Consider the following 11,259-nt stretch of genomic DNA (forward strand, 5'->3'; position numbering starts at 1 on the left):
CATGAGCATGGTGGAAGCTAGACTTCTATGTCGGCGCGTCGAGGCGATCCCTCTTGCGATCATCGCTGCAAACATTTTTGGCATGTCGATGGAAGCGATCACGTGTCTGGTCCATCGATGGGACATCAAGTTCTTCACATTTAGGGGCCGATTTGCACGTGCAGATCAACAGTCCCGATATACATGCCACGACCAGCAAAGAGTCGGACCGAGAAAGAAGATCTTCACTCGCCTTTGATCCGAAAGATGATCGTTCGGACATTGCAGAGCGAACTGTAACAAGAAGGAGTGTGAAACGGGTGGGATTCAATCACCGAGCTCTGGCCCGGTCTACTTCTTTCCGTCCTACGGTTCGACCGACGGAGGGTCGGGCTTCATCAACAGTTGGTCGGACTTACAATTACATCATAATGTCCGGGAGTCTTCTTGGCGGATTACCTCGCTTGTTCGAGCATGCTAAGACTTTTCTCGATTGCTGGTCTTTTCTGGTTTTCTATATTCTATCAGTAGCAATTCCTATGTCAGTACGCATCTTTGAGTTAGTTTTCGGGATCGAAGTTAATCGTTTGAGTGGCAATCAAGAACCAAGGAGAAACGCTTTGGATGCATACTTTTCTGAAGGAACTCAGGGCATTATTATTCAGAGAGCTTTGAAGCTAGGACTCTATTATCATTTTTGTCTGCTCTACTTCTAAGACCACCTGATCCCGGCGCATGCATTCCGACGCGATGCTACCAGTCCCGGTTACAAGTTAGCCGCCGGTCCTCGCGCATTTCCACGCTTTGCCTCCTATCCTGGTCGCGTTTTATCGCCACCCCACCTATCACTCTTAACATCTGGAGATTGCGCTCGAGGATTAACTGGCTGAGATGAGGGGGAACAAAAGACACAAAAATATTTTCATGCTACCAAAATTCAGAGGCGACAAAGAAATAGGATTACGATGTTGAAGGATTCCGATGGGGAATGGACAAGAGGACAACAGCAATTAAAGCAGACAACAGTGAACTTTTTCCAGAATCTTTACCAATCGGGAGGACCAAGAGACATTTTGATCCTGTAGTATCACACTGCCCTTGTGCAGTTGCTGACGAAATGAACCGAGCACTAATAGCTGAAGTTTCATTAGAAGAAGTTCAGAGTGCATTGTTTCAGCCGTAGACATGGCCACGGGCTGGTTTGGGCCCGGAACCGACCCGTGGAAGAACCGGAACCGGCCCGTTGACCGGGACCGGCGGTTCCGAACTGGAACCAGCCGGGTCCCTCACGGGCCGGTTCCAAACCGGCCGGGTCCCTCACGGGCCGGTTCCAAACCGGCCAAAAAAAAAATTAGGTAAAGAGCCGTTGCTCTTTCCCTCCCCCCGGGCCCCACTCCGGAACCGGCAGTTTCGGGCCGGTTCCAAACCGGTCAAAAAAAAATTAGGGAAAGAGCCTTGCTCTTTTCCTCCCCCCCGGGCCCCACTCCGGAACCGGCAGTTTCGGGCCGGTTCCAAACCGGTCAAAAAAAAATTAGGGAAAGAGCCTTGCTCTTTTCCTCCCCCCCGGGCCCCACCCCGGAACCAGAACCGCCCCTTCAAGGGCTGGTTCCGATTCCATAGTGGCCACGAACCAGAACCGCTGTTCCAGGCCCGGGGCCATGCATATTCGGCCGGGTGCAACAGAGGCACCTGGGCCAGATGGGCGGAATGGGTTATTTTTCCAGCTGTTAGGGAAGACAATGCTGACTACAGTCAAAGATTTCTTTCATTCAGGCGCGTTAAACGCTTCTTTAAATAGAACGCATCTCTCTCTTGTCCCTAAAATTCCAAATCCTGAAAAGAAAAAAATTGAGCAATTCAGGCCCATCAGCATGTGCAACTTTGCTGATAAAGTTATCTCAAAGATCATGGCAAATAGATTGAAAGTCTGGCTGCCAAATCTTAATGAAAAGGAGCAAAGTGCCTTCGTGAATGGGAGAAACCTTCGAGATAATATTTTGATTGTTCGAGAGTGTAAGCGGTCGTGACATTTCAGGTCGTCCGCCATACCTATTGCTAAAGAGCTTTGTTTTAACCTGTTATTGTAGATAATAGAGGGTGCATGCGGAAGCTATATAGACTAAAAATAATCAGGCGACCATAGAAAAGCAAACAAGTGCATGCGAACACTAGGCAGGCATGACGCCTAAAGGGTATGGCCTTAATAGGGTTTCCTAACCTGTAAACCAATCAATAAGATCATTCAACAAATCATTTTAATATATATATCAAGTTACATACATCGTCTTTTATTCAAACGAAAATCAAGATTTCACAAGGAGGATTAAACCGTAACAACTGCTCCCGAATACTGTCTAGCCCCACCACGTGTTCCATCGCTAAGTTTATCTACTCCATGGCCACCTGTAAGTGAATACCCGAGTACCTGAAAAGAGGGTAACAACAATGGAGTAAGCCGAAACTCGGCAAGTAAAATATCTAACCAAATGACTAAATTATCCTAGTCACCTATCATTCATACGAAGATTCAAACAATCAGCCTACCTACGCCAAGAAACACCACAACAATCACAAGAAAGCACACGTGCAATGGCTTCGATTAGAATTCTATCAAAATCAACTATTGAAGAGTACCAACATGCACGTTTCCCTTATGGGCTCACGACCAAACTGCCCTCTCGTGCACGCCTCCACGTCCAATTCACTTTATTCCCGTGATGACTTTGACAATCAGTCCTCAAATCCGTAATACCGACGGCTCCGAGATTGCACTTTAACTAATAGCATCATTAGGTGGCCACAACCTCCATAGACCATTCTTTATGTCCCACGGCCAAACACTCGTGTGTGAGTCCACTTCCAAAATTTCACCATTTCGGCAACATCCAAGGCAATCAGCTCATAAATTCTAATTATCCATACCCCGAAAAAGCTAACTCAGGTGACGGATAGCTCATGCAAAAGCGATTACCCTTCCATGCAAGCAGAACTCTCTCACTTCATACCCATTTTCAAGATAATATGTATCACCAAAACAAACAGTCATCAGACAGGCTAGTAGTTAGGATAAAGGTAGTACTTACCTTAAGATTTAATTCAGAGAAAACAGGAGCGAATTCGCAGTCCAATCGAGCTCAAGCTGACTTCCCCTTCCTTGGTGGGCGTTGCGCGGGTCTTGGGGGAATCGAACGGGGCTGAGCTCAGGCTACGGAAGCTCATGGTCCACCAGCGTCGGGCTACGTCATCTTGCCACAAGAACGAAGGGGAGGGAGAGCTCGGGTGACGCGACGCAAAGAAGAAGATGTTTTAAGATGAAGAAGGAAAGAAGCTGTCCACGGTTGAGGGGAGGGAAAAAATGAGGGAGGGAGAGAGAGAGTGTGTGGGTATATATAGGGGTGAGAGGCGGTGGAGGGGCTGATCCAAACGTTTCGTGCCCGAATCGTGAACCGATTCCGCTCTAGATCGTTATTACTTCAACTATATAATCTAACATAAACGGGACCATCTAGTAACACCGCGGTCGGCTGTAGCATTAATCTCAAATATTCCACCGCTCCACAATTATAAAACCCAAATAAAACTTCACTAATCTAAGCCCGCGCTAGCTATTCCACTTATTAATCCTAACCTGACAAAAATTTATGTCATCACAAGGAGGTAATTCATCAGTTGAGAATAAGGAAGAGAAAGAAAAAGTTTCAGGCTATTCTCAAGCTAGATATGCAGAAGGCTTTTGATCAAGTGGAATGGGATTTTTTGAAAGCATGCATGCTAAACATGGGTTTCCACAATAAATGGGCGGTGGTTGGCTTTTAGGGTGTGTTGTTTCCATCTTTTGAGGTTCTTGAGCGAAAGTTGCAAAATTGAGAGATTTAATGAATTTATCGTGTTCCAATCCTGCCCTCGTTTTTGGACTGTTAAATTACAATTTTACCCCTATGGACATAGAGATAACCGCAGAGTCATGGCCAGAGCGATGTGGGTAGGACATTGCGCGACGCTAGAGAAGTTGTGTCGGGGGGTCACGCGACCCCGAGGCCCGGTGAGATTTGGCCCGACGAGAACCAGAACGACAAGATCCGGCCCCGGAGACGAGTCCTCTGCAACCTCGGTGGCGCACTAGACACCGGAGACATGGCTGCAGCAAGCTGGCACCTCCATTAGGTCTCGACCTCGGGTGAGCTTTGCTTGGGACCGCCGACTCGGATGGCCTGTTGATTGGGGACGCATGACCTCGGGCGGTCGCGCCGACTCGGATGGCCGAGAGACCTTGGTTGAGCTTCGCTAGGGAGCGCGACCCCGGTTAGCCGCTAACCGGGGTCGCGCAACCTCGGTGGCCCAAAGCCGGAGGTCTTGTGACTCGAACCCAACTTCTCGATCTTAATGGTATGCAATTCTCTACTTTTATTCTTTTTTAAAAAAAGAAAAATCTTTTCATTTTAACATGTGCTATTCAATGTATTTTCACATCTTGATTCTCTTAGATAAAATGTTTGGACCAGAGAGATGCAAAGCTCAACATCTCTGTCTTTTGGTCCAAATCGTTGGATTTTTTTGGTCGAAATTTTAAAAAAAAATTATAGTTTTTGAAAAAAAAACTGAAATTTTCTTCACTTTTTTTATTTTTTTATTCTTTTCTTTTTCTTTTTCCCTTCTTCCTCCTTTGTTCGGGTCAATGGGCCTCGGCAACGGCTAGCAACCCGGCAACCAGCCGTAGATGTGGCCAATCTGGCCAACCCCAAGCTCACGGGGATCGGGTGAGCCTTGAGCTCACCGGCCATTCACGGTAGAGGTAGGAGGTAAAGGAGGAAAAAATAAAAAGAACACATTTATGATCAATTTAAAACCCATTTATGACCCATTAAGTTTCTAAATAATCCATTTATAACTCACTTAGCTTATTTTTAAAATGTAAGGCAACCTATTTATGACCCACCACCATTAAATACGAGTCAAGTATGAGTTTTAGACCCATTTTACCACTTCTACTCTTCGTTAAATTTTTTGTTAGCATGGCAATGCACTTGACTTTTAAGGGATAAAAGTTATTTTCTTCTTTTTTAGTAAAATATATCTTTCACTTTTAATTGCTGTAAAAATTTAAAAAATATATATAGAAACCCGGAGAAAACTAATTCAATCGAAATTCTGATAAATTTTGATAATATAAAAAAAAATACAAACCAATAATGATAGTAAACAATATAAAAGGTTAAAATTTGATAAATACGGGCACTTTTAATTAACTAAAATAGAATTAAAAAAAAAAACAAGCGCATATGGGATAAAGAAGGACAAGACCTCCATAACAAAAAGGTCAAATGACAAGTATTTTTAAATGAGTGATTAATTAAAAAAAATTATTGATTAATAAGAAGTATTCCAAAAATTAGAAGAGAAAAAGAGAGGATTAACCGAAAGGGAAACACTTTTCGATAGGAGTGGCACAATCTCAATCATAGATCCATACACCATCACCGCATGTTTTACATAAATTACTCATTGATTAGGAGATCATGTGACTAGAAATAACCGACGATCTTGTCGGACTATTAGGCTAGCGGCTCTCTAATCGAAATCCAAGGTGATTCTTAAAGTTATTTATTCTCAATCAATCATTTTTCACAAGGTCTTTCTCCAATTTTCTTCGTCATGTTTCTTATTCTTAAAATGTCTTGTTAGTTCTATTATTATACTCCTCGGATTTGAACAATTCTTATTTTTCTATATCATTACCGAGGTGTATTTTTTTTTTAAAATTAATGTCCAACTTAATTTATTTTTATCCATTTCTTTTATTTTTCATTTTACTTAGCAAATTAAGGGTACAAGAGAGATTTCCTTAGAAAAGTATGAAAAAAGCATGTCCGTACCTTAAATGGTCGTGGGCATTGCACCCGCTAACATAAAAAAATAAGACTTTATTAGCATAATAATCTTTGGATAAGCGTGAAAATAACAGCATGTGGTGGGTAACAAATTCTTAAAAAGATAAAATCGACAATAATTTGTAATTATTTATTATTTATTTTCTTGTGGCCTAAAATAGACTGTTAGCACAGTATAAAAGATCGTTATATAATCAATTCCCTAATATAACAAAAAAACGTGAATGGCCCTAACGAAATGAAAATTCGAGAAAATAATATGCAGCGTTAATAATTTTGGGGAAGTTATTTGTAATTTCCCCTCTACTTTTTTTATTTTTATTTTTCCGGTTTCATGGTTTGTAATTTTCCCTCTGCTTTTTTTTATTTTTCCGGTTTCATGGCATCCTTTCAAATTCCAGGTGCTCCCCGCCCTCCATAGGAAACTTCGGTCCTGGCTCTACTCCGGAATGGCGAATAAGCGCTTCTGGCGTGGAAGAGCCACGGCGCGTGTCGCCCACTTGTCTCGCCGCGTGTAACGCAAACTTGCCGCCACGTGGTAAAAAGGACAAAGAATTCTTCAAATCCGCGTGGCCGAACTTAGCTGGCAAGTGGCTGCCACGTAAGCATCGCTCCACGTATGACTACGACTGTATAAATAAACCCCTTCCTTTTGACTCTCCCTCGACCGTTCAGTTCGACAGCAGGAGGAAGTAGTGAATACTAGAGAGAGCTGTTTGAAGTCATGAACGAGTCACAGTCCAAGAGGCCAGAGCTCGACGCGCCGCCACCGGCGGGCCACCCCCCTCCACCGCAGCACCGCCTCACCCACGAGCAAGAGCTCTCCGTCATGGTCGCTGCTCTGACCGACGTCATCTCCGGGACTTCGTCAGCTCGCAGGGATGATCACCCGGATCCCGCCTTGGAGCCGTGCGGTTACATCACGTGCCGCGAGTGCGGAATCGAGGGCTGCCTCGGGTGCAGCTATTTCCCGCCGGCGCTCGAGCACCGTACCTCCCCTCCCTCCGCCGCGAGTTCCGTGCACAGACCGTCCGCGTCAAACGCGAGAGCACCTAATGCTCGTCAAAAGAACGGAGCGAGGAAGAGTCGCTATCGGGGCGTGCGTCAACGGCCATGGGGGAAATGGGCGGCGGAGATCCGGGACCCACGGCGCGCAGCTCGGGTTTGGCTTGGAACCTTCGACACCTCGGAGGAGGCAGCCCGCGCGTACGACAAGGCGGCCATTGAGTTCCGAGGGCCGCGAGCGAAGCTCAACTTCCCGTTCGTCGATCACAGCCTGCGGGAAAGCGTGCCTTCCCCATCGGAGAGGCGGGAGGCCAGTCCAGAGACGGCGACGGCACCGGCAAACCAGGGGAATGCCCAGGGGAGTGAGCTCCAGGAGGTGTTCGGCGATGACGAAATGCGACAGTGGATGATGACGACATATTTTGGAGCCGACAATTCATCGGAGTCATCGGACGGACATGGTCGCAGTTCTTGAGTCTGTTGATGTTCCTCGACTCGTTCCCATGTAGCATCTGTTTTACTGTTCATAGCTGGAATATGAGAAAATAATCTAAGCTTTATTTATTTCGCAAAAAAAATGATTTTTTTTTTTTTTTGTTAAACGATGGTTCACTTCGTTTAAAATAATTAATTAATAAAAATAGAAAAAAATATTTATTTAAAATTGTAAAGGTCGAATGCGAAAAAAATAATAATAATAACTGAATAATTGCATTTCAATGGTATGAGCCCGTGGGACCCACCAGCGATCTCACCTGACCAAAGCCGTGGGCCCCAGTGACAATGCCACTGCCGCACGTGCTTTAAAAGAACTTTTGTGGTGGGGTAATTGGAGCATGTGGAGAAAACGCCACGATTGACGCACGTGGGTAAAAAGGCCGCCACATCGATGATTACTAGCGGTTGACTCAGGTGCTTATCATTAGGACAAGAAACTTGAATTTCCGACACGTGATGAATATTGGGTTGCTTGTCATGAAGACAAGAAACGATAGCTTTCAGCATGTGATTAGGGTGTGATTACCGACTAGATTACGCCTAATGAAATTGAGAGGTCGGTGATTTTTGGCACGTGTTGTGAAGGTTTGGTGCATAAAAGACTTTGGGGAAATGAATGGAAAAACAGGAATTGTACCAGACGTGTGTAGAAAACTATAATTTGACGCATAATGTGAAATCATTGCATATGTCATGAACCTATTATAATTTTTAACAAATTTTTAAAATGGTTGCAAGGTGCTAATATAAGAAAGTTTATTCATCTTCTTGTGATTTTGAATCCAAATCTTGTTGGCAGCAATTTTAGGCATCAATTCTTGCGTTAATTTATATCTCGAGTATGAATTCATGAAGGAAACTCGATTTGGGAGCCGGCCATGTGATTTAAGTGAGGAAAGTCTTTATTGGACTTTTGTTTGACGGAACGTACAAAGGAATAATAAATCATTATTGGAGTTGGATTCCTAATTTGGGTCAACTGAAGATGTTTTCCTACTTTAGCTACATATAATATGAAGAGGTGAATTTTGGTTTTAGCACATTAGATCAAACAAGAAGAGTGTTGGTGTTGGGTTATCGGGGTTAGTTTTATATGAGACACTATGAGATGATACTGGTCTACTATGCTTTGAGTTTTATCTTATACTCAAATCGAATCATGTAAATTGTTAGTATTCTCTATTGTTCCTCATTGATTTATCTAGAAGTTTAGTCTTCTCGCTTTATAGTTGAATTGCAAGATCCATTAACTTAGCATCATTTCACAAAATTGGTATCAAAGCCAATGTTAAAGTTGTTAGAATTGATTTGGGACTTTTGCTTATCTAATATCTATCTATAAACATTGAGTTTGCAATCACATCCAAATTAAGAGCTAAGATTGCCAAGTTCAACAAGAGGAACAGCTTTGAACTGTGAAGCATTAAGATAAAAGCCTCGTTAACAACCCAAGGTTTTTGTCGACGATGTTGGGAGGCCGACAAGGTATATTTGATGGAGAAGGTAAAAGGTATGATATTGGTGAGTCTGTCGGATAATGAGTTGATTGAGGGGCTGAAGAGAATGATGTCGCACCATCATGGGTAAAATGTGACTGACTTTATCTGATAAAATGTTTGCATAATCGTATGTATATGGTGAAAATGATATCTCAATTCTGAGTAGTTGAAAGCATATATATCAAAGCTTACTTAGATACGTTTTAACAAACTCATGATGGACTTGAAGGACATCAATGAGGCCTTGCCTTATGAGAAACAATGCATGATGGTGTTGGCATCTCTGCTGGATTGGTTTGAGCACTCTGCTAACTCACCTCTACAGACGTGTACTACGATCTCCTTTTCCAAGGTAAAGTTCATCTTGTCTTCTAAGGAGTGGCACAAAGAGTTACGATCGATAAGGATTTAGTGCGAAGTTTGATTATCCAGGGTGGAGACAAATTCCAAGGTGTCGAAGGTAGAAGATGGAAAAGTCGTTCTAAATCGAGGTCTAATGATCGGACATGTGATGTTACCACTATGATAAGGTACATCACTACAAGATAGATTGTTCAAATTGCAAGGATAAATGAGTTAAGGCGAAGTTCGTAGGCAATGATAATGTCGTTATTAAGTTGCGCCGCTTTTCAAGTTAGAGATGAAACTCCGATGAAAACGTAGTCTTGCTGCATCCCCTAAAGGAACTTGTTGTCTACTTTCGGGAAATGTTTGGAAGAGCCAAGTTTGCATGGGCAGGGCGGGATCAGTCCAGAATAGGTTCTTCGATGATTTATGGAAAAACCCAAGCAACAAATAATAGTCCAAGTGATGCGGATGATGCGTTAGCGATCGGTATGAATTCATCAAGTGATGATTAGGTGTTTGACTCCATATATTTTTATTATGTGACTTCTCACAGTAATTAGTTGGCTAATTATGAATGTACATAGGGTGGTTATGAGAAATAATGTCACTCATGATGTAGTAGGTGTTGACACTTAATTTTTAATCAATTTTTCTTTAGTTTTATTTTCCAAAATTCACTAAAAATCCACAAAAAATCAAAAAAAATTAAAAAATCAACATTGGAAGCCTTCGCCAAGCATGAGGAACCAATTTGGAACAAAAAATAATTTTTCATATTTTTCACATTTTTTAATATTTTCGGAAAATAGGAAAATACTTGAAAATTCATAAAAAATACTTTTCGAGGTCACAAAAATACATAAAAATGTCCAATATTTTCCTTTTAATTCCCTTTTAATATTTGCCTCAAGAAAAATTGAAAATTGAATTCAATTTCAGGTGTTTCTTCATAATGCCTAAGGTTAAATTTGCATAAAAAATACAAATTGAGTCTTTTTTATTTGCAATTTTTACACAATTGTTGTCTAGACATTCAATTGTAGTCCCTTTGAACTTCAATTTGATCAATTGCACCCTCAATTGCGCCAATTGCACGGATTGCTGAGAATCCCCAAAAGTTTTGCAATTTAGTCCCTAGAGTTTTAATTTCCGAAATTACTTTTAATCTAGGGACTTTCTCTGCAAAATTGGACTACCCCTAGGGTTTTAATGCATTATAAATCGATTGGAATGGGTCTCATGGTCCAATTTGATCGAATTGACACTCAATTGAACTTTTCCCCAATTTGGGCAAATTGAAAAATTTGAGGCTTTTGTGCAAATTGATAAGAACTTTTGGGCAAAATTGCATTTTTAGGTAATATCCAGGCCCCTAAGTCCAATTTTGAGGTTTAATTGCGAAAATTCCCACTCAATTTTGATTAATTTTGAAAATTCTATGAATTTTTATCGTGCGAACAGGTTCGGACCGGTCTGACCGCCGGTCGGATCGGTGGAACCGGTCCAGCAAAGTGTCTTCTTCCTCACAGAATGCTCGCGCGAATGAACAGTTCTTGGACGAATTTTGACGAACAAATTGACAAGGCAATCGGTGATAATCAAGTCAATTAACCCGGGCGTTTTGTTCCTCGGGTGATTACGCGTCGATTGGCATCGGCGGCACGGCCAATGGCCGCCGGAGCATGGCGGAACGGCCGGTCAAAGGCTCGGAGGCCAAAAAGTCAACATTTTCCAAGCCGTGTCAAATTCACGCTCGTTTGTGGCTAATTGGAGGTCTAACGGACGGGGACGGAATCCCAACCGATTCCGTCACCTTCCGGCGACCATTTGGCACGTGTTGCCACGTGAGAAGGCCTCGGTGAACACTTGCCCGTGCGCGCGCGTTTTTGAAACTTGAGTATAAAAAGTGAGAAGGTTCCAGAGCAGGAGAGGAGGCTCATTTGGTTCGTCTCGCACTAGAATAGAGAGAGAAAGAGAGAGAAAGTGAGAGAGAGGAGTTCCGGCGACGCCATAACCGGAGCTGCAGACCGAGACTTCCTAAC

At 42.8% G+C, this 11,259-nt stretch overlaps 1 protein-coding gene across 1 annotated transcript; it reads left to right on the plus strand.

The window, feature by feature from the left end:
- The first annotated feature begins 6,535 nt into the window (after positions 1 to 6,535).
- LOC115737176 (ethylene-responsive transcription factor ERF109-like) lies at positions 6,536 to 7,436 on the plus strand. Its single transcript, XM_030669179.2, has one exon. It carries the CDS (start codon positions 6,592 to 6,594, stop codon positions 7,345 to 7,347), a length of 756 nt encoding a protein of 251 aa, XP_030525039.1. The 5' UTR covers positions 6,536 to 6,591; the 3' UTR covers positions 7,348 to 7,436.
- The last annotated feature ends 3,823 nt before the right edge of the window (positions 7,437 to 11,259 follow it).

This window comes from Rhodamnia argentea, chromosome 5 (genome assembly GCF_020921035.1).
Source record: "Rhodamnia argentea isolate NSW1041297 chromosome 5, ASM2092103v1, whole genome shotgun sequence".
NCBI classification, from domain to species: domain Eukaryota; kingdom Viridiplantae; phylum Streptophyta; class Magnoliopsida; order Myrtales; family Myrtaceae; genus Rhodamnia; species Rhodamnia argentea.